General features: G+C 37.8%; 1 protein-coding gene and 2 pseudogenes across 1 annotated transcript; all 3 read right to left on the reverse strand.

The window, feature by feature from the left end:
• Positions 1-751: 751 nt before the first annotated feature.
• Positions 752-1952, reverse strand: LOC138157297 (olfactory receptor 2D2-like; annotated as a pseudogene).
• A 10077-nt stretch (positions 1953-12029) lies between these two features.
• On the reverse strand, positions 12030-13076 carry LOC138157229 (olfactory receptor 2D2-like; annotated as a pseudogene).
• Positions 13077-22821: 9745 nt separating this feature from the next.
• On the reverse strand, positions 22822-23814 carry LOC138157231 (olfactory receptor 2D2-like). The gene has a single exon (XM_069082796.1). The coding sequence runs from the start codon at positions 23752-23754 to the stop codon at positions 22822-22824; it is 933 nt and encodes a 310-aa protein (XP_068938897.1). The 5' UTR covers positions 23755-23814.
• Between the last annotated feature and the right edge of the window lie 236 nt (positions 23815-24050).

Here is a 24050-nt window from a genome sequence, read left to right on the forward strand (position 1 = left end):
TTGACCAAGTCACTTAGCCCATCCATGTCTCTGGGCAACTTTTATGTAAAACATTATATATTATAATATTTTCCAGTCTTCATTGGTAGAGGGAGTTTTGCCAATTGGAGTTCAATGTAATGACTAAATGACAGGTATATACATATATCTAAAAGGTTAGATTAACTTTTCATGCATCACTTCATTAGATTCCCAGTGGCCTGCCTGATTGCTTTTCTTTGTTGTCATAAATCCTTTAGCCACAAATGACTCTATTCTCCAAAGTCTAGTGTAGAATTTCTAAAGTCTTTGAAAATTCCACATTGTTAATATTCTTCCCTGAGTTTTCCATATTTGCAAAATTCTACCGAAAACTCTGGAGAGATTGATGCATCACCTCAAACTTCTCTCAGTGATTGAATCATTGTAAGGATATACAATAAATATGATACACACACACACACACACAACCCCACACACATATTTAAAGGAAGAAACTAGGTGGTGCAGTGAATGGGGCACTGGGTGTGAAATTATGAAGTCATCTTCAAGAATTCAAATCTTGCCTCAGACACTTACTAGCTGTGTGACTCCAATAATATATACATATATAGATATATAAATGTACATATAGATATATGAAATAAAAGCACAATATATTTATGCATTCACCACTGGTCATAGGGAAATGGTAATTTTCTGCCAGGGGCTAAATGATAATTGTTGAAGGTAAGAGATGTGGCCAAATGTAGTTATACCATAATAATCAGGATTATTTCCTGTTGACTGCATTCCTGAATGCCCTCATTACATCCTTATTCCTCAGGCTGTAGATGAGAGGGTTAAGCATAGGGTTTATGACACCATAGAACACGGCCACTCGCTTCATCTGCTCCCTGGAGGACTTGGGTGTCATGTAAGAGATTATTAGTGTCCCATAAAAAAGAACAACCACAAGGAGATGGGAGCCACAGGTAAAGAAGGCCTTGAGTCTTCCCGAGGTTGTCTTCATCCTGACGACAGTCACTATAATAGCACCATAGGACACCATGATCAGGGCCACAGGTACAAGAAGAATCCCTACACCCATGGAGAAAATGGCCATCTCGGCTTTATGAATGTCTCCAGATGCCAGGGTCAAGAGAATTGGGGCATCACAAAAGAAATGAGCAATCCTATTATCTCCTTGGTAGGAGAGGCATAGTGTGAATATAGTGTCAACTGAGGAAGTTACAGCACCACTGATCCAGCACCCCAATGCCAATTGGCTACATATCTTCCCTGTCATGATGAGAGAGTAATGCATGGGGTCACAGATTGCCAAGTACCGGTCATAGGACATAACAGCTAACAGCAAACACTGTGTAGCTCCAGAAACAATGGAAAAAAATATTTGAGCTGCACAGCCCATGAAGGAAATGACATTCCTTCTAGTTAGCATGTGAACTATTGCTTGGGGAACTATGACAGTAGAGAGGCCAAGGTCAGCCAGAGACAAGTTACAAAGGAAAAAGTACATGGGTGTATGGAGCTGTGAGTCGGTTAGAACTAGGTAGATGAGGAGTAAGCTCCCAAGCACAGTGCCTACGTAGGCCCCCAAGAACAATATCATGAGCAGCAGCTGAGTCTGAGGGTCATCAGAAAGACCCAGAAGCAGAAATTCTGTCACCCAGGTGTGGTTGTTCTGCTTCACATCAGATGTTCCTGCTTCTTTTGAAAGGGGCCAACACATATTTGATGTAGACATGAAACCTTAGCATCATAGAATCTTCTAGTTGAAAGGGAGCTGAGATGTCATCTGGGTCAACTTTTCACTGAACATCTATATCTCTCCTGATAATATTTCCAAAGATTGTTTTCCACTGATGAGTAGTGAACCCTAACAGAAGAAAGCCATTTCATTGTTTGACATCCAAAGCATTCAGAAATTTTCTCTAAATAATAAACCAATATAGGACACGTCATGGTGTTGTAGAAAGGATGAAACTTAGGTAGTTTCTGAGTCTTAATGGCAGCCATAAGTCTGCTGTCAGCAAAGGCAAAGTTCCAAGGAGGAGAAAAAGCATCAGGGATGGATCCATTGGAACAGCAAGGCTGAATAACCATGGTAATAGCTGCCTTTAGCTGCCTTTCCTATTATTTATGTACGTGAACTTAATTGGTAATTTGTCAAAAAGTCTTGCTGCAATGTTGCAATTCACTACTGTAAAACTAATAGGTAATGATCATCCACTTTTTGTCTTTTTAATACTAACCTATTTTCTTATACTTTATGCTCTTTACCCATCCCTGCCCCCCCCCCCCCCATACATTCTGCAATCCAGTAACACTGAACTCTTTCTTATTCTTCAGACAAGACACTTCATCTCCCATCTCTGGGTATTTTCACGGGCAGCTCCTAATGCCTGGAATGCTCTCCCTCCTAATTTCCACCTTTTGGCTTTCTTCTTTTTTTTTTCAAGTCCCAATGGAGACCCCAAATTCTTCAGGAAGCCTTTCTCGATCCCCCTTAATTCCAATGCATAGCATCTGTCATTTATTTTCAATTTATCCTGTTTGAATATATTTCTTGCTTTAGACTATGAACTCCTTGAGATCAGAGACCACCTTTTGTCAGTCAGTCAATAAACGTTTATAAAGTGCCTCCTGTGGGCCAGACGTTGTATTACGTGTTGGGGACATGAAGAAAGGAAAAAGACAACTCCTGCCTTTGAAGAGGTCACGATCTAATGTGGGAGATGACATGCAAGCAACTATGGACAAACAAGTCACACGTAAGACAGATAGTAAATAATCGACTGAAGGAAGATTTTAGAATTGTGATGACTGTGAATGACTTCCTGTAGAACATGGGATTTTGACTTAGACTTGAAAGAAGCCTGGAAAGCCAGGAGATGGAGATGGAGAGGGAAAGCATCCCATGCATCAGATAGAGTCAGTGAAAATACCCTGTCTAGGGAGATGGAGTGCCTTGTTTTGGGAACCAAAGCAGGCTAGTGTTACTGGATTGAAGGGTATATGTGTGTAAGGCTGGAAAGGCAGATAGGGTCTAACTTATGAATGGCTTTGAATGACAAACAGGATTTTATATTTGATCCTTGGGGGGAAAGCAAACCATGTGAGTTTATTGAACAGGGGTGTCATATGGTTGGACCTTGCACTTCAAGAAAGTACTGTTCCTGACACAGAGTAATTGCTTAATGAATATTTTATGACTACTGAGAAATCAACTCAAATATTACTTGCTGCTGAATGGCTTCTTTGACACACCTATTTGGTAATGACCTTTCCCCTCCAACCTCTTACATTATTTTGTTTTGCTATCATCATGTGAAATTCTGTATTATGATTTTCTGTTTTAAAAGGTTACACGGCCAGTTATTTCTGGATGTGGTGCCGAGTGTCTGAGCCTGGATTTGATCCAGGTCATCCCGACACTGGAGCTGGTGCTCTTACTCGCTGAGCCACCTGGCCGCCCCTGGATATGTACTTTTTGAAGACAGTACCTACTTCATTTTTTTCTCATTGTATTTGAAATATCTAACACAATAAATGACACATAACAGGTCCTTTAATTAGTGTTGATCGATTGCAGAAGAGAATGATGGGTGCAGAGTATTGAGCTACAATTGAGATGAGTTGGAAGAAGTGGCCCCAACATGGGAAAGAAGTCTTACATCAGGTCATGGATTGTTGAGGCCATTATCTTCCTGCGTGTAATACCCTTATTAGGAGTCATGGAACCCTCTCTCCAAATATTCTATTCCTCCACAATGTAGATCACTTGATTATGGAAGAGTAAATTTTGCCTTGAATTTCATGGATGCTTCCTCATTAATTAATATTTTATGAAAGCAAGTGAAATGAATTTTAGGACATTCCACTCACAGTTTTATACAGTTCACTGAGAATGAATTGTTGAAGCTGGTGCCAAGTGCATATGTGAATTCCAACTCTTCCCAAGGATCTAATGAGATAGTGAATGTGAAAATGCCTTCTATTCTCTAATGAGTTATGCATTTGTTCCCCCAAGGAAGTAACACCAAACTCGCAAATATATCAAATCTCATCTTTCTGGTTGTTCTCTGCCCCCTCTCCTGCCTTACCCACTGGGATGCTCTTCCCCCTGCTCACTGATGATAGCAATCAGATTATCATGGGCCAATAAGACTATCTGATGACCTGTGGGAAGCCATCTGATTCATATCTCTTTCCTAGCACTTCTCTAATCTCTCGAGAAGGTCAGTCTCTATCTTTGTCTCTGTGTCTATCCATCTCTCATTTTTCATGACTCTTCTTCCTTCTACCTTCCTTTTTCTCCAACCTCTTTTGGCCTTACTTTTATTTTTGAGCCAAATATGAATAATAGGTTTGTGAATCATGCAGGTGATTTAATGAAAACAAGGAAAATGGAAAGGAATCATAGTTTGAAGTAAGTTTAGATAGAAAGAAAAATTGGTGCAATCATCATACAAAGTCCTGTGATTTCTAAAATAATGCCTTTACAACTTCTTCACCAGCTGTATCCAATTCCAGTCCTTCTCTAATTCAGTGAAAATTTCTCAAGCACTAGCACTCTAGAAAAACCAGAATCTCTTATTCAGGTTTAGGATGCAGTTTAATTATGATGATTGCAACTATTTTCTTCTATTTCTCATGGAAAATGTACCATTTCATAAGAGGCTTTTGAGTTTAGGTATAGGAGCCTAAATACCAATGAATACTGAAGTCCACTTTCCAAACCCTTGACTTACAAGTGAATTTCTATAATAACTTTTGAGTATGATTTGGTAATAATCTTTAAAGAAAATACTGACCATTTTGAACTAGTGGTCATTCCAACCAAATTTGTCTGTGTTTCCTTCTATGTGATTCTTGCTGATCAGAACAAATCTTATCTTCTTGTTGAAGCAAATCTTCTAGGATGTTTATATTTTTTAGTATCTGAAAGAAATAAATTACTTTTATAAGTATTCTAAATTTTGGACTAGCTCAGCTTTATAGTACCTTTGATTAATGTAACTTCATGAAAATTAATTGTCCTGATTTCCTGCTACATCATAAAATCTTATCTTTTGGCTGATAGATAAGATAGGGTTATTTAGGTAAAATGATTAGGAGTTAGATAATTGGGTTCTGGTTCTGGCCCTACTTTGGATTTTCTCCTTTTGTGTTTCCATTTTCTCTATCCCCTTCTCCACTTTTTAACACTACCAACCTGAGACCTTGATTAAGTTCCAAAGGTCCCAGAGGGGGTAAATCCAGGAGAATGCAAATCTCCATCTCGTGTTACTCAGATGTGAAGTGAGGGTGCAAAGAAGAACAAATTCATAAAGTCATATAATCACATAAATGGGAATAGCCTGAGAGCTCATATAATGCAATTTATATCTTGATAGGAACCACTATTCCCTTATTCCCAAAACTTATTTTTCACTCTAAAAATTTCCAGAAACATTGTTATCTTAATATTATATATATCTAAGTCCCCTCACTGTCCTCTGAATATGGTATAGTTTATTTTCTTTCTTCCCAAGATGTGGTCCCCAAAAGTATACAAAACAGAAGAGTTCTAGTATGGCCTCTCTTTTCTGGTAACTTTGCTTTTATGGTTGCATTGACTTTCTTGGCTAGCATGTCCCATTATTTAGTAAAATTAATATTTCACTACACTTGAAATAATGTATTTTTTAAAAAAATATGAATTGTTGTCTCCCCACATCTACTTTTGCACAGATTTTTCACAACCAATTCACTCCAGTTAGACTTCACTTTTTACTTGACATTTTTAATGACAAAAATAGTCCTTGGGTGGGTGTCCTAGAATTTACCATAATGGGTTTGAGTTTTCTCATGGAGACACAGTTGAAGATTCTGAGTAAAAAACATGATGTTCAGAGAATATTAAAGACTATGGGACTGAAAGGTAGATAATGGAGGAGAATCAGAATTTCCCTGAGATAGTTGGTTCTGACATATGAAATCTTGCCAAAAGATAGTGATCAGCTAGGTGAAAGATGCTACTTTAGACCCTGGGATCTCTGGATAGTGACAGGATCCTGACTTCAATAGATGAGTATGAAAGAACAAAATTCATGACAGGATTCTAAGATGGAGAGTTCAATAATTGGTCCCTAGAGGCAATCTTTATTAAACTTCTCATTTTCCAAATGAGGAAACTGAGGCACAGAGATGTTGAATGAATTGTCCAAGGTGACAGAAGCAATAAGCATCAGAATCTGGGTTCGCTAACCAGTTCTCTTTCTATTATGTCATGGACTACCTTGGACACTGAAATATCCTATTGTTCGATACTGAAAACACCCTAGAACCCTTTACAGATGGATTAAATGAGGTTTAAATAAATGCATCATTTCCTTCCTTAATGTCTAGAATTACATTTTGGGAGTTACCTATTTACTGTTTCTTCTTTAGATCATCACCAAGCCTGTCTTAGGTAGGGCATTTTTTTTCCTGAGTAAGCATGGGGGATTCGTTTTTTTTCTCTTTTAGCCTATAATTATGAATAAAGAGATTATTTTTTCATCAGAGCATTACTAATATTTAATGTTTATATCGGGCTTTGACAAATCACTCATTTAATACTCACAACAATCCTATGAGGTACATGCTATTATTACCTTTTTTTTAAACATGTAAGCAATCTGAGGTTTGTAGAAACTAAATGACTTGTCTAGTATCACACAATTATTGTCTGAGGCAAAATTTGGACTCAAGTCTTTTTAACTCCCAATCCAGCACTCTAGCCACTGATCTGCCTTTCCCAATTCTGGGTAAGGAAATTGCATCTTCATACTGTCTACATCAAAGGAAATTTCCTTTCATGCAAGCTGTCACTCAGGATTCATTCTAGACTAGTTCTTGAGGAGTGTGTGCTGGTGATGGGAGACACAGCTCCATATGGAAACTCATTTGCCTATTTCCATTGCCAAAGGGAGATTACTGGCATGTCAGATTTGGTGGAAAGTGTTCTCAAAACAAAAAAGTCTCATCAGAGAGATGCATAATTCAAATCCCCTTGAAACATCAAATATTAAAATTTTCTACCTCACTAAACCTGTTCACTTTGTCCCTTCTTTGTCCTAAACCAAGCATTCTCACCTGGACAGCAGAAAAGAACAGAAAAGTGTCTCATAGGCAATGAAAAGACTTCAAATGCAGACTATCGAACAGAGAACTGAGAAGTAGCCTGTGGGTAGGATAAAAACAATGATCTTGTCCAAAATTTGAAGAACATATTTCATCTTCTTATAATAAGGACAGGAAGAGAAAAATGGATAAAGGGAAAGGGAAAAGAGTAGAAAACTGGCACAAATCAACCCTTTCATCAGAAAATATGCTTGGTTTTTCAGAGTATTTACCTTTCTAGTAAGGGCTGGATATGTGAGAATAATTCCAGTTTAATGGGCTGTGGTTCAGCTGGTCTCTGGAGTATCTAATATACTCTGGAGGATTTCTCCTCATTAGTGTAGATCTGGTGTCCCATATTTCTGTTCAGGATGGTGTTCAGGTATTATCAAGGGGGAAATTATAGGTCGGGTACCTCAAAGGTACATCCTCAGATATAAATTCTTAATATTCTCTTTTTCTCCTACCCCCCCATTCTTTGTGACTTCATAGGTATGTACATAGAAGGATGACTAAATAACTAGATATGTAGCCTACTAGATTTTTGCTATGATACCAGACATCTCATCTGTTTAAAGGAATATGTACATTTTTTGACCCTAGTTTCGTGACTTGTTTTCCTAAGGGAAAAAAAAATCATTTGAAATGCCCATAAACTATAATCATCAGTGTGTGTAATCCTGTGATCTTGGTGTTTGGTGGTACTTTGATATTTCAAATTAGGAACTAGGAAGAGAGACTCTCAGAGTTGGTGCCTCAGAAATAATCTAGACCAGCCCAAAGGATCAAGTGTTTCTATAATATCCTTGGCAACAGAACATATTGGTTCTTCTTGATCACCCCATATAATCTCACCACCTCTAGAATTAACTTATCCTATTTCTTTGCAATTTTTAATAATTTAAAGAATTTTTTCCCTATACAGTTGAAATTGACCTCCTTGCCAGAGTTGCAACTAGTATGGGTCTAATAGGTCTTCCTATCAGAGCACCATGTACAGAGAGGACATGCTTCATCAATGAAGTGATAGCTGTCCTCACATCTGAACTTACAATCTTTTCACGGGCCTTCCCCACAACACAGCTACACCTGGATTCCAGTCTTATTGAATTCCAATGGAATTTTGCTTCCACTTCTTATAGAAGCATAGGCCACACTCTCTGGTGAATGGGTCATTACATTCCTGAGCCAACCTCATCATTGGTAGCACTATCTTCTGTACTATTGAAGTCTCCTTCCAGTTAAATTTTCCCTAGGGACAAACATTTCTAGTTATTTCTAGTTACTGCTCCTCTCTCAGGCACCAAGTAGAACATTTCCAATCTCTTTTCAATATTGGTAAGAAGATAGGGGAGTGAAAGAATTATTGATAGAATTGGGCCTTCATATAGTATGTAACAGAGGTAACTACCACCTAGCTACCACAAAACATGCTTCCATGGATATTCTGGTGTTGGTGGTCATCTTCTTTGACATGCTTTGGCTATATGGCGATCAGTGAGATATAGAGGTCCTTTAGTAATTTGTGGTGCTTTCAGTCAACTTTCTTAGACGATCAGGCGTCACACCCTTCACAGTGGATATTCTTGTCATTGACCTTTGATGTTAGTTAATCAGCATCCAACAATCCAATCAAAACTGTCATTGTTTCTGGAAATGGCATAACTTTGGATTGCTTTGTGGTTTTACTTACCAATTCTTTGCTTCCCCAGGAAAAAGTACCTTTTCTGGCCAATTATTTCCTTTTGTATCTTGCCTTGCTCTATTGGAATGTTAGCTTCTAGAGAGGAGGACCTGTCTCATTTGGCATATGTACATAGCACAGAATCTGGAATATAGATGGTAAATCAATGCTTTTTCATTCATTTACTTATTTATAAATAATTTCAAATTATTTGTCTGAATATTAGGACCAATTCACAGCTGCACTCAATGTGTCAATTGATGTGTACGTTTATCTCTAAAACCTTTCACACTGACTATTTTTATCCCCTTTGCTAATTTTCTGTGTGAGGTGAAATATTAGATTTGCTTTTATTTGTATTTCTGTTATTAATTGTGACTTAGAGGAACCTTTCTCATGATTGTTAATGGTTTGCCAATGTTCTTATAAGAATTGTAGAAGCATATTATTTAGAGGGAAAAGGAGATAATATATCTACTGCTTTCTTTCCTGGCCAGACCAGAAGAGATTATTGTATTTACTCTTGGATATCATGTTTTATTTAGAACAAAGTGGATCACAGATTTAGATTTGGAAGGGACCTGAGAGTCGAACCTCCTATTTCTATAGATGATGTAATTTATAGAAGACCATACAGGTAGGAAATTGACAGAGATGGGATTTGTAGAACTCATGTTCTCTTATAAATCCACTGATCTTTCTACCATTCCATACTGCCTCTAAGGAAAGGTAGATCAGTTTAATGAGGGGATTAGAAATTATACCATGCAATGATGAGTTCATGGAACTGGGATACTTAGCCTAAAAAAGAAATGATCTAGGGGAACATGTAACTGCCTCCAAACATTTGGAAGGCTTTTAGATTTTTAAAATTGTATTTATTTTTTAAACATTTTTTACATTAACATATTACTATTTTATTTTCCCAAGTTGCATATAAAATAATTTTAATATTATTTTAAAAAATTTTGAGTCAAATATTTTCCTACTCTACCTACTCTTCCCTCTTCAGTGAGAAGACAAGAAATTTAATATAGGTTATACATGTGCAGTCATGCAAAATATATTTCCATTATAGTCATATTATAAGTAGATTAAAAAACCAAGAAAATTAAAGAAAGTGAAGAAAAATATGTTTAATTTATATTCAGACTCCATCACTTGATTCTCTGCAGATGGATAGCTTTTTTCATCTTAAGTCTTTCAGAATTGTCTTGGGTCATTATATTGCTGAGAATAGCTAAGTCCTTGATAGATAATCATCATACAATATTGCTGTTACTTTACACCATGTTCTTATGGTTCTGCTTATTTCATTTTGTATCAGTTCATGTGAGTCTTTCCAGGTTTTACTAAGAGCATCCTGCTCATCATTTCTTATAGCGCAATACTATTTCATCACAGTCATATACAACATCTTTTTCAGCTGTTCCCCAATTGATGGATATCACCTCAATTTCCAATTATTTGCCACCACATAAATAGCTGATATAAATATTTTTGTACGTACACATTCTTTCCCTTTTTATTTTTTTTTTTATCTCTTTGGGATACAGACTTAGTAGTGATACTGCTGGGTCAAAGGGTATGTACAGTTTTTATAGCTCTTGAGCATAGTTCCAAATTGTTCTACAGAATTGTTGGATAAGTGCAATTCCACCAACAGTATATATTTCTTTTCCATTTGGCCACTTTTATTTTTTAATGAATTCTTTTATTCAGTGCATTTTTGTACCTCTTTTTCCATTTGTCAGATTCAGCTTTTTAAAGAATTCTTCTGTTCAGTGAATTTTTGCATATTTTCCCCCCATTTGACCAATTCTGCTTTTTAAGACATTCTTCTCTTCATTGGATTTTTGTGCCTCTTTTACCATTTGTCCTATTCTCTTTAAAGGTGTTATTTTCTTCCATTTTTGTGTCTCCTTTACCAAGCTGTTAACTCTTTTTTTCATGATTTTCTTACATCACTCTCATTTCTCTTCCCAATTTGTCCTCTATTTCTCTTATTTCTCTCTGATTTTTAAAATCCTTTTTGAGTTCTTCTATCACCTGAGACCAATTCATATTTTTCTTTGAAGCTTCAGATGTAGGTGTTTTGAGTTTGTTGTCTTCTGCATTTGTGTGTTGATCTTCGTTGTCACCATAGTAAGTTTCTGTTGTCAGACTCTTTTTCTACTGTTTGCTCATTTTTCCCAGACTACTTCTTGATTTTAACTATACGTGACTCTGCTTCTGGAGAGGAAGGGGCACTCTCTAAGCTTCCGGTTTTTTGTACTGTTTTTTAAGAGGTAGTTTTGGGGATCTGTAAGTTTTCAGTTTTTTCAAGGTAGTATGATGTATGGAGAGGTGTGTTTACTACTCTCCTGGACTGTTCTCTGCTCTTTTAGCAACCAGAAGCATTCTTTTCCATCCTAGAATTGTAACGTGTCCCAGTTCCCCTGCAACACAAGCTCTGGTGTGTTATTGCTTTTCCTTGCCCTGGGACTATGACCCAGGACTGCCACCCAAGAATGGGCAATTCAACAGAGTCCTGCCCCTGGTGCCAGGAAAGGGACCCTTTGGATGTCCTTCTGAATAGTTGTTTGACTCCCTTACCATCTGTGGACTGAGTAGTTCAGAAACTGTCATTGCTGCCACTGATTCAGTTGCCCCTAAGTCATACTGATGGTTTTCTGGGGTAGTCTGCATTGGACTGTGCTCTACTGTCACCCTGGCAAAACATACTTTTCCTGCCAACCTTCTAAGTAGTCTTGCTGAAAATTTGTTTCACCCCATCCTTTTGTGGGTTCTGCTGCTCCAGAATTTGTTTTGAGATATTAAAGTTATTTGGGAGGGTTTTGGGGAGAATTCTGGTGAGTCTCTGCCTTTTCTGTGACATCTTGGCTCCACTCCACCTTTAACATTTGTTTTTTGAACATTTTGATTTCCAAATCTTCCCGTTCCCTCCTGCATCTCCCCCAACCATTTTAAAAACAAGCAATATAATATAAATTATATATTTGAAGTCATGCAAGACATATTTCCATATTGCACATGTTGGAACTCCCCTCCCCCCAACATACCCCGTAGAAATCAAGAAACAGAGAAAGTTAAAATAGTATTCCTCAATCTATACACACATTCCCTACTACCTGTCACAAGGAAATGGCCATTTTCTGAAGGTAGTTAAATGATAAGTGTTGGAGGTAAGAGAAGTGGCCAAATGTAACCATGTGAACTACCATGTGAACGAGGATTGACTTCTATTGACTGCCTTTCTGAACTCCCTCTTTACATCCTCATTCCTCAGAGGGTTAAGAATAGGATTTATGGCACAATAAAACACAGAACCCCGCTGCATCTGCTCCCTGGCACAGTTGGGCGTCATGTGGGAAATTATGAGGGTCCCATAAAAAGGGATGACTACAAGGAGATGGGAGCCACAGGTGGAGAATGCCTTGAGTCTTCCTGAATTTGTCTTTATCTTGATGATAATCACAATAATGAAGTCATAAGATACCAGAATCAGGCAGGCAGTTGCAAGAATAATTACTCCACCCATGACAAAAATGTCTATCACTGCTTTATGAGTATCTCCAGGTGTCAGGATCAAGAGAACTGGGACCTCACAAAATAAATGAGCAATCCTATTGTCACCACCTTGATAGGGGAGACATGCTGTGAATATAGTGTCAACTGAGGATACCACAGACCCAGCACCCCAATGTCCATTGGCCACGTATGCTTCCTGTCATGATGAGAGAGTAATGCGTGGGGTCACAGATTGCCAAGTATCGGTCAGAGAACATCCCAGTTAACAGGGAACACTGTGTAGATCCAAAAACGAGGAAGAAGAAAATTTGAGCAGCACAGTCCATAGAGGAAGTGATCTTCCTGGTCAGCATATGGACGAGGGCTTGGGGAACAATGCTGGTAGAGAGGCCAAGGGCAGCCAGAGACAAGCTACAAAGGAAAAGTACACGGGTGTATGGAGCTGTGAGTCAGTTAGAACGAGGTAGATGAGGAGAAAGGTCCCAAGCACAGTGCCTAAGAACACCAATGAGCAGCAACAGAGTCTGAGTATCATCAGAAAGACCCAGAAGCAGAAATTCTGTCACCCAGGTGTGGCTGTTCTGGTTAATGTTGGATATTCCTGCTTCTTTTGAAAGGAGCCAACAGATACTTGATGCAGGGGTGTGCCCTCGGCATCATAGACTTTTAGAGTTGAAAATGACCTGAGATATCATCTGGTCCAACCTTCCCCTGAACTATGAATATCTGCCATGGTAACATTTCCTTTTTTCACTGATGAGTAGTGCACCTTAAGAGAAGGAAGCCATTTCATTTGATGACAACTCAAAATATTAAAAATATTTCATTATATAAGAAACCAATGTATGATGTGTATCCTGGTATAGTGGAAAGGATATGACTTTTCTGGTTTATGAGTCTTCATAGTAGGCATAAGTCTGCTTTCAGACAATGGCAAACTTCCAAGGAAGAGGCAAAAGGATCAGGGAAGGATACACTGGAACTGCAATGCTGATTGATCATGGCAATCTGTTGCTCTGATAAGGGAGGGGAACCTCCTTTGGGGAAACTATCAGAAGATTTATATGGAGGCTATATGGAGTCTGTTACAGTTTCTATCCTATGACTCATGGTTTATGGGAAAGTGCACTGGCTTTGGAGACAGAGGATATAATTTGAATGTCCCTTTCCTAGTCGTTGCTCATGTGGTCTCTTCTCTATTCCTGCATCTCTATTCCTGCCTGCAAATGTAGGAGAATGAAGTGAACACTGTTAAATAGTCACTTCGAGATTTACAACTGTCATCTGATGACCTTTTCTTGGGCATTCAACAGGGATTAACTACATATTGGAATGTTTATGCTTTTCCTGTATGATAATTTTTAGGTTACAACTGAAATTTAGAGAATTCTTTGTGGGAATCCATAACATGTATATGCTTATCAATTGCCTTGCATGGTTGTGATGATCAACAGATATTTTTTGAAATGATGGATGGTATATGTATTTGTTCCCTTGAATTTTATTTTGGAACAAGAATTGGTATTCATATCCTTATATATATATATATATATATATACATACATATATGCCCTATTAAGTAATTATCTTCATGACACTTTCTTTTTCTGTTTCTTCCCTCTCCCTGTTCTATCTTATTACTTACTCTTTTCCCTCTCCTCTCCATTCCTCTCTTGTCTTTTTCTCTTACTCTGTCTTCTACTCTTCCTCCAGTTCTCCTTCTCTTCCTTTCCTTTCCTCCCCTCCACCACTGCCTCCTTCTCTCCTGCTTCCTCTTTTTCCTCCCCTTTCTCCTCTGCCTCTTATTACTCCTCCTCCTCCTCTTTCTTTTACTTTCATTTTTTCCTCCTCTTCCTCCTCATCTTCTCCTCTACTTCTTACTCCTCCTCTTCTTTTTCCCTGTGTTCCCATCTAGACTTTGGTGATTAATCAATAATAACTTCAACACCTAATATGTATGCTAACCTCATGCACACTTCTAACTAAATTATAATAGAAATGGACAACAAGTAGAAGGTGGGTTATTTAATAACTTTCCATGGTTTGTCAATATTTCCTCATAAGAGAATTTAAATATCCTGGGCAAAAAAAACTTAGCAGATGGGGCTTTGATTTTTCTGTCTCCTTTTTTTATTTCTCACTTGTTACCTGGGCATCTGTAGGGATCTTCCAAGTCAAATTTCTCTCTTGCCCAAACCTTGAAAAAAAAGAGTCAGTTATACTTAAAAGCAAAGGAACAACTGGCTTAGACATGGCATAACATAAACAAGATTCAAACAAGAAAGGGAAATAAACTAAAGCTCAGGGAAATCAGACCATCCGAGAGAAAAATGAACTCCTCGGCTATAAAAGATAAGACTTCCAGATTTCAGAGAAAGTTAGGCAGAAGCAAGATAAAATTCTAGGCTCTGATCATCTCTGGTGTGCTTTTATCCAGCAATCCCTTTGAGTTGTGGTTTCCAGTCTTCTTTGCATTCTGGAAATCTTGCCAGTTGAAAATATTTTCCTAAAATGTGGCACCCAGGAATGAACATAATATTCCAGATGTAGCATAAAAAGTAAAGAACAATGTGGAATTATCCATTTCTTTATCCTGCTTATGGTAGGTTGCTCTTTTTTTGAAAAAGAGAACCAAATTGCATTGGTTTCTTCAGTTTCCATACGAAACTATTGATTCATTTTGAGTTTGTCATAGAAAAAAACCTCAAGACTTTTCCCCGTATAAACTGTTATGCAGCCAGAGCTACCCACATACTGTATAATAAAGATAACCTTTTACTATCTTGGTACAGGACTTCTCATTTCTACCTGTTTAACATCATCTTATTAAAGTGGACTCTTGATTCTATGTTGAATTTTGAGAAACCAAACTACCACTTTGCTTCTGTTCTTCAAGTAATACCAAATACATCTAATCTTATAATTATATTGACCACATCTTTTCATTCTACCCAGAAGGATTTCATGAGAGATTTCACTAAAATATTCCACAGAAATCTTGGTATATTTCCTATATTCATTCAAGAATAGAACAGGAACTATACAAAAAGGAATGTTAATGTCACTATGCTTTCCCCAAACCAAATAGGATTAATTTTGGATCTTCTCTACTTTAAAGAAGCAATGTTAGCTTTCAGTGGTTATTTCTTTCTTAAATACTCACATATTAACCTTTTTAAGAATATGCTTTAGATTGAATTTCAGCTAAATTTAATTTGATTGAGCTTCAGTAGAAGTTCACCTGATGTCTAATCTATTTACTTTCTTCTATTTTTGAAAATTGAGACAATATTTCCCCTTCTTCTTCCCTTCTGGACCTCTTCCATCATACTAGGTTATAGAATTTAATAAAATATAAAGGTCAGAAATATAAGCAAATTGGGGCGGCCAGGTGGCTCAGCGAGTAAGAGCACTGGCTCCAGTGTCGGGATGACCTGGATCAAATCCGGGCTCAGATACTCAGCACCACATCCAGAAATAACTGGCCGTGTAACCTTGAGCAAGTTACTTAACCCCAATTGCTTTAAAATAATAATAAAAAAAGAAATATAAGCAAATTAGCAGTCAAACTGCATCATGAGTTTGGATTATCTGAATTATTTTTATAAAGGTTTCAAAAACCTTCAACCTGAGTTAACTTTAACACACATGCACACACACACACACACACACACACACACACCCCAAATTTGTAAATTTGGACAAAAAAAGACAATAGAAGGTATGTTTTTTGAAGACAGTTCCTGTTTCATTTTTTTCTCATTGTATCTGAAGTATACACAGTGCATGAAACATAATAAGTCCTTCAATTAGTGTTGGTTGATTGCAGAAGAGCGTGATGGGTGCAGAGTATTGAGATGAGTTGGAAGAAGTGGCCCTAACATGAGAAAGTAGTCTTACATCAGGTCATGGATTGTTGAGACTGTTATCTCTTTGCATGTAATGCCCTTATTAGGAGTCATGGAACCCTCTCACCAAAGATTCTATTCCTCTGCAATATAGATCACTTGGTTATGGAAAGAAACATTTTTGCCTTGAATTTTATGGATGCCTCAGCATTAATTAATATTTTATGGAAGGAGATGAAATGAATTTTAGGACATTTCAACTGCACTGTTTTATATACTTCACTGAGAATGAATTGTTGAAGTTGATACCAAGTGTACATATGAATTCCAACTCTTCCCAAGGATCTAATGAAATAGTGAATGTGAAAATGCCTTCTATTCTCTTATGAGCTATGCACTCATTACCCCAAGGAGATAATGCCAAACTCACAAATATATTAAATCTCACTTTTCTGGTTGTTCTCTGCCCCCTGTCTTGCTTTACCCACTGGGATGCTCTTCCCCCTGCTCATTGATGATAGCAATCAGATTATCATGGGCCAATAATACTACCTGATGGTCTGTGGGGAACCATCTGATTCATATCTCTTCCCTAGCACTTCTCTCTAATCTCACAAGGTCAATCTCTATCTTTGTGTCTGTGTCTCAGTTTTCGTGACTCTACTTCCTTCTACCTACCTTTCTCCCTAAATTCTCTTGTCCTTAATTTCTTTTATGAGCCTAACGTGGCCGATAAGTTTGTGAATAATGCAGGTGATTTAATGAAATCAAGGAAAATGGGGGGTGGCTAGGTGGTGCAATGAATAGAGTACCAGTCCTGGAGTCAGGAGGACCTGAGTTCAAATCTGGCCTCAGACACTTAACATTTACTAGCTGTGTGACCTTGGGCAAGTCACTCAGCACCAATTGTCCTGCACATCTCCCTCTAAAAAAAAAGAAATCAAGGAAAATTGAGAAGAATCATTTTTGAAGTGAGTTTAGATAAAGAGAGAAATTGGTACAATCATTCTATAAATTCTTGTGATTTCTAAAGTAATGCCTTGAAAAGTTTCCTAAACAGCTATGTCTAATTCCCATCCTACTTTAATTCAATCTAAATTTCTCAAGCACAAGCACTCTAGGAAAACCAGAATCTCTTATTCAAGTTTAAGGTGTGGTTTAGTTTAATTATGATGACCACAATCATGTTTTCTTCCATTTCTGATAGAAAATGTACCATTTTATAATAGGCTTTTAAGTATAGGTATAGGGACCTAAGTACCAATGATAACATGGTTTCTATTGAATCCAAATTTCAAATTCCTGATTTACAAGTGAATTTATATAACAATATCTGCTTATGATTCGGTAACAATCTATTAAGAAAATGCCACCCATTAGAACTGGTGCTCATTCCAAGTGAATTAGTCTATATTCCCTTACATGTATTTCTTGGTTATCAAAACAAATCTTATCTTTTTATTGAAGAAAAGCTTCTAGGATATCTATATTTGTTGTTGTTTATCCTTTGTTCTCAAAGAGGATGATGGCATCAGGAAGGTGAGGCCATGGCTTGCAAATGAATTGTATTTAAGTGAAGGGGGGTGGGGAGAGTGGGGCCTGTGCAAAGTCATCAGCCTCACTTTCTCCTCCAGAGCCATCTGCACTCAGTGGCAACATACAGATCAGGATGGCTGAAGATGGCCCTGATGAAGTGGGAGACCTTGGCCTTTTTAAGTTAAGGTTTTTTCCTGGTCTCAGTTTGACTGAGGAAATGCCTATTCAGTGGTTAAGGCTAGATAAGAAATAAGGCAAATAATGGCCTCTTTTTCTTAGTAAAAAAAATCCATGAGGGGAAGATCCTCAGTGTTTCTGGCCAAAACTGAAATAATTGCTATTTATATTCACCTTGAGCCACCAGGGCCCAAATAATGACCAGTTGGGGCTTGACCTGAGACCTATTATTTTATTTTTAATTAATTATTTTTAATCATTGAGAGCCAGAGTAATTTGGGCTTAAGTTATGGTTCTTAAGAAAGAAATTTCCCTGTAAACCCCAAGTATATATTTGTTAGTATCTGAAAGAAAGAAATTACTTTCATTTATAAATATTCTAAATTTCAGAATAACTCAGCTTTATGTTGCCTCTGATCATCGCAATTTAATGAAATTTGACTGTTCTGGCTTCCGGCTATATTATAAAATCTCATCCTTTTGGCCAATAACACAATGTGATTATTGTAGGGAAAATGATTGGGAGTTGGAATGTTTTAGTTCTCATTCTGACACTTCTTTATATCTGCTCCTTTCAGCTTTCCATTTTCTCTATTCTATCCCCCACTTCTTAACACTACCAATCTAAGACCTTGATTGTGTTTGGAGTTTAAAAAATTTGAAATTTAATAAATTCCTTATGATTTCTATTTCCTGTTTACCTTTTCATGATTCTCTTGATTCTTGTATTTGAAAGTTAAATTTTTTATTCAACTCTGGTCTTTACATCACGAATGCTTGAAAGTCCTCTATTTCATCGAATATTCATTTTTTACCCTGAAGGATTATACTTAGTTTTGCTGTGTAGGTGATTCTTGGTTTTAATCTTAGTTCCTTTGGCCTCCAAGCTCCCCCATCCCTTAAGGTAGGAGCTGCTAGGTCTTGTGTTATCCTGAGTGTGTTTCCACAATACTTGTATTTTTTCTTTCTGGCTGCTTATAATATTTTCTCCTTGACCTGGGAACTCTGGAATTTGGCTACAATATTTGTAGGAGTTTTCCTTTTGGTATCTCTCTCAGAAGGTCATTAGTGGATTCTTTCACTTTCTATTTTATCCTCTGGTTCTAGAATATCACAGCAGTTTTCCTTGATAATTTCTTGAAAGATGATGTGTAGGCTCTTTTTTTTGATCATGGCTTTCAGGTAGTCCAATAACTTTTAAATTTTCTTTCCTGGATTTATTTTCTAGGCCAGTTATTTTTCCAATGAGATATTTCACATTGTCTTCTATTTTTTCATTCTTTCAGTTTGATTTATAATTTCTTGATTTCTCATAGAGTCAGTAACTTCCATTTGCTCCATTCTAATTTTTAAGGAATTATTTTCTTCATTGAACTTTTGGGCCTCCTTTTCTATTTTACCAATTTTGATTTTTAAGACACTTCTCCTCCTTGTTCTTTTGGACCTCTTTTGCCATTGGATTGATCCATTTTTTAAGGTGCTATTTTCTTCAGCATTTTTTTGTGTCTCCTTTAGCAAACTGTTGATTTGTTTTTCATGATTTTCTTGCATCATTCTCATTTCTCTTTTCAATTTTTCCTCTACTTCTCTTACTTTATTTTCAAAATCCTTTTTGAGCTCTTCCATGACCTGTGAAAAATTCACATTTTTCTTGGAGGTTTTGGAGGCAGGAGCTTTGACGTTGTCTTCTTTTGGTTGTATGTTTTGATCTTTGTCACCAAAGTAAGATTCTATGGTCTGAGGTTTGTTTTATTTTTACATTGTTTGCTCATTTTCCCAGCCAAATACTTGACTTTCTAACTCTTTCTCAAGGCAGAACTTTGCTCCTTGTGGGGATTGGTGTGGGAGTGGAGGTGGGTGTACTGTCCCAAGCTTCAGGGGTTTTGTGCATCTGTTTTCAGAGGTATTTCTAAGGTTCAGTAAGTTTTCAGCTCTTCCAAGGTGGTATGATCAAAGGAGAGGTCTTTACTTCTCTCTAGGCCCGTGCTGTGGTCTATGAGTGACCACAAGCACTCCTTTCTGCCTTGAAACTGTGAGGAGGATTCCCTCTCCACTGCTGCCACAAGCTCTGTCATGCCAGGGCTCCTTCTTGCCCTAGGACTGCCACCCAACACTGCAACCTAGATCCAAGCACAGGCAAAGCAAGAGAATCCTGCCTGAGTGCCAGCAAAGAGATCCCTGAATACCCCTCAGATTAGCTGCTCAATTCCCCCACTGTCTGTGGACTGAGAGCTCTGGAATCAGCCACTGCCACTGCTGCAGTCACCCTAGGGCTGGGGCCCCATGTTCCTCTCTCACCCATGTCTGACAGACTTTTCCTATTGACCTTCTAAGTTGTCTTTGGCATTTGTGGGTTGAGAAGTCTGGAAACCACCACAGTTTCCAGTGATTCAGTCCCCTGAAGCCTGCTCTGGGTTCACCTGGGCCATTTTGTGCTGGCATTACTGTGTTCTTCTCTCAGACCAGGGCAACGGGACTTTCCTATTGAACTTCCAGGTTATCTTAGGCTGGAAATTTGTTTCACTCTGTCATTTTGTGGGTTCTGCTGCTCTAGAATTTCTTCCTTTTTTCTAGAATTTCTTTATAGTCATTTTACAGGTATTTAGAAGGGTTTGGAGGAAGCTCAACTTAGCCTATCTTAGATCATCTTAGCCTACACCTCTTTATAGTTTCCTTAATAGCAACAGATGTATTTTTTCAAAAACTTTTTCAGCATTATTGAGATGATTATCTGATTTCTATTGGTTTTGCTATTGACAGAAAGCTATACAGTCTGTAGATGTTTAGGATAATGATGTAGTTTTAGAGTTTTATGGTGGTTAAAGATAAAAACAGGATCAAGGACAGGATAAGGAAGATGGGGGAATTTTATGACACAAGGATGAGGGAGATAAGGAATTTTATGGTACAGGATAAGGGAGAGAGAATGATTTTTTTGGGTAATTTTATGGTACAAGATAACAAGAAGTTTTATGATGTTTCAAGCTCTCAAGTCCCTCTCAGAGAGTCCTCTCAAAGTACTAGAAAAGCAACCCTTAATATTCTCCTTAACTCCATATGTTGTATCCACATCAAATTGATGTCAATCGATAGACAAACCTTTGGGCAACTAGATGACACTGTGGATAGAGTGTTGGGCTTAGAGTCAAGGAGACTTATCTTCCTGAGTTTAAATATGATCTCAGATATTTTCTGAATATCTGAGGGAAAGTCACTTAATCCTGTTTACCTGGCTTCCTTGTCTGAAAATGAGCTGGAGTAGGAAATGGCCAATCATTTTAGTATGTTTGTCAAGAAAACCCCAAACTTGGTCAGGAAGAATCAGACAGGATTGTGCAACAACAATAAAATAGATACACCTTTAGTGTAATGTCATAATTGTTTGTCCTTGGCTTTGTGTTATTACTTTGTGTCTTATATAGTTCTCATTTATGCTATAGCTTTGGAAAAACAGGTTTTTAAAAATCCTATTGTAATTCAAATGGATCTGCCTGACAGCACTTTTCAATTCAGATCACTCTGACTTTCATGGAATGGACAATAATAGGTCCCAGCCCAAGCCTTTGCTCATTGTTTGAGTTTTGATGGCTTAGAATACAAATACTAATTGTTCTCTGTTCTGCCAAGAGACTCTGAGGGTCTTCCCTTCCCAGATCTATGCTTTGGTGTGGAAATCTGGGTCATCTTTCGTCTCCATTCTTACCTAACCCTTAGTTATTGAATGGACATTGCCTCAGATAAACTGAGAGTCTGGAAAACCCTTATTTTTAAAAATCTCAAGGTCACCCTCTGCATCTGGGGCATCACTATTTCTTTTGACTCTTGTCTTTCAACTGGACTGTGGGGGAGAGAATGAGACTGATGACTTTTCCCAGCTCTTCATCATTTAAATCCAATTCACACTCACCTTAGTGATGTTATTAGTCCTCTTCAAGAATGAGTTGAATTACAATAAATATTTTAATGACTTTCTCATGGAAAAGGGATTAGACTTATTCTGCTTGGTCCCAGCAAGAAGAATTAGGGAGATTGGCAGACTATGTAGAAAGGCAGACTTGACTAGGTGCATGAAGAAATTTTGTTATAACTAGAGCTGCCTAAAATTGGGATACACTACCTTAAGAGGTATTGGCTTGATTGAGATTCAAGGATACACAGGAATAGGCTGAATTAGCTAACTCTGAGACTTCTTCTATCAAGGAGATTTAAGACAATTTTTGGGGGGTGTATCTTCTCATACCTTGAATTTAAATTCACTTTTATTCCCTTCCTCTGGACATACTCCAGCCTGGCCATATCAAATCAACAAGTCAACAGGAATTTATTAAGCATCTACTAAGTACAAGTCACTGTATTTAACATAGAAAAAATCCTGCTGATATGATCCTACCTAGACAGAGAACAATAGTTCAGTAACTTCATACATTTGGAACACCATATTTCTATTAATGGATGCCTAAGATCATGTTAGAGTTTTTTTTTTTAGATCTCCACTAGATTTTCAAATGTTTCCCTCTCTCTCTTTTGGTTTCCAAGAATTTTTTCATCACATATTGCTCTGTACTCCCAAAATCTAGTGCCGAATATCCAGAAACTATGATAACTCAACATTAATAATGCCCATCCCTAAGTCCTCCATAATAGCATAGCTTAATGTAATTATGTAGAGTGATAGATGGCATCATCATACCTCTTTCCACACCTGAGACTTATTAAAAGTATACAATACACAAACATTCTGTGTAAATTTATAGAATGATAATAAAATGCACTCCCTACCATCAACCATGAGGATAAAAGCATTTCCTCTATTTGGAAGTATATGTATGTGTGTGGGAGGGGGGGCGGAAGTGGAGTTGATATGACAATTTTTGAAGCTAAGATATACTGATAGATGAAACTATAATAAGATGATCATTATCTCCAGGATGGTGCTTGGTTGGCTACATTCTTGAGTGCTCTCTTTACATCTGTGTTCCTCAGGCTATAGATGAGAGGGTTAAGCATGGGGTTTACCACAGCATACAACACAGACACCAGTTTGCCCTGCTCTTTGGATGACCTAGGTGTCATGTAAGTCATTATTGCTGATCCATAAAATAGGATAACCACAATAAGGTGGGAGCCACATGTGGAGAAAGCCTTGAGCCTTCCTGAAGTTGTCTTCATTCTGATGACAGTCACTATGATAGAGCTGTAGGAAACCAGGATCAAGGACACGGGTGCAAGAAGAATCACCACACCCATGAGGAAAATGGCCATCTGTGATCTGTGGGTGTCTCCAGATGCCAAGGCCAAGAGAACTGGGGCCTCACAAAAGAAATGAGCAATCCTATTGTCTCCTTGGTAGGGGAGGTATAGTGTGAATGTAGTATCCACCAAGGATATTAGAACACCACTGACCCAGCACCCTAAGGCCAAATGACCACACACTTTCCAAGTCATAATGATAGAGTAGTGCATGGGGTCACAGATGGCCAAGTATCTGTCATAGGACATTATAGCTAATAGTGCACATTGTGTAGCACCAAAAAAGAGGTATAGGAAAAGCTGGGCTGCACAGTTTATGAAGGATATAACTTTCCTTTTGGACAGCATGTGGACAAGAGCCTGAGGAACAATGTTGGTAGAGGAGAGGAAGTCAGCAAGAGACAAGTTGCACAGAAAAAAATACATGGGTATATGGAGGTGTGAATCAGCCAGAACCAGGATGATAATGAGCAGGTTTCCTAGTACAGTAACCAAGTAGACTCCTAGAAAAAGTACAAAGAGTAATACTTGAGTCTGACGGTCATCAGAGAGTCCCAGGAGGAGGAATTCTGTCACCCACGTCTGGTTGGTCTGACTCATGTTCTTTTTGCTTCTTTAGAAGAGACTCAACCGATATTTGACATGGATATGTAACCTAGGGAATAATAGAATTTTAGTGTTGGAAGGGTCCTGAGGAGTCATCTGGTTCAACCTTAATCCTGAACACCTGCTGTGATCAAATTTGTAAACATCCCTCTGGGACCTCATCTTACAACTGAGGAGACAACATTTAAACAACTAGGCACAAACAAGACATGCTCCTGATAAACTGGAAGTAATTTCAGTGGGAACACATTAAAATTAAGGAGGACTGGAAAGACTTTTTGTGAAAAGTG

This window comes from Petaurus breviceps, unplaced genomic scaffold, assembly GCF_028583685.1.
Source record: "Petaurus breviceps papuanus isolate PSGF00001 unplaced genomic scaffold, PetGlider_PUasm1.0 171, whole genome shotgun sequence".
NCBI classification, from domain to species: Eukaryota; Metazoa; Chordata; class Mammalia; order Diprotodontia; family Petauridae; genus Petaurus; species Petaurus breviceps.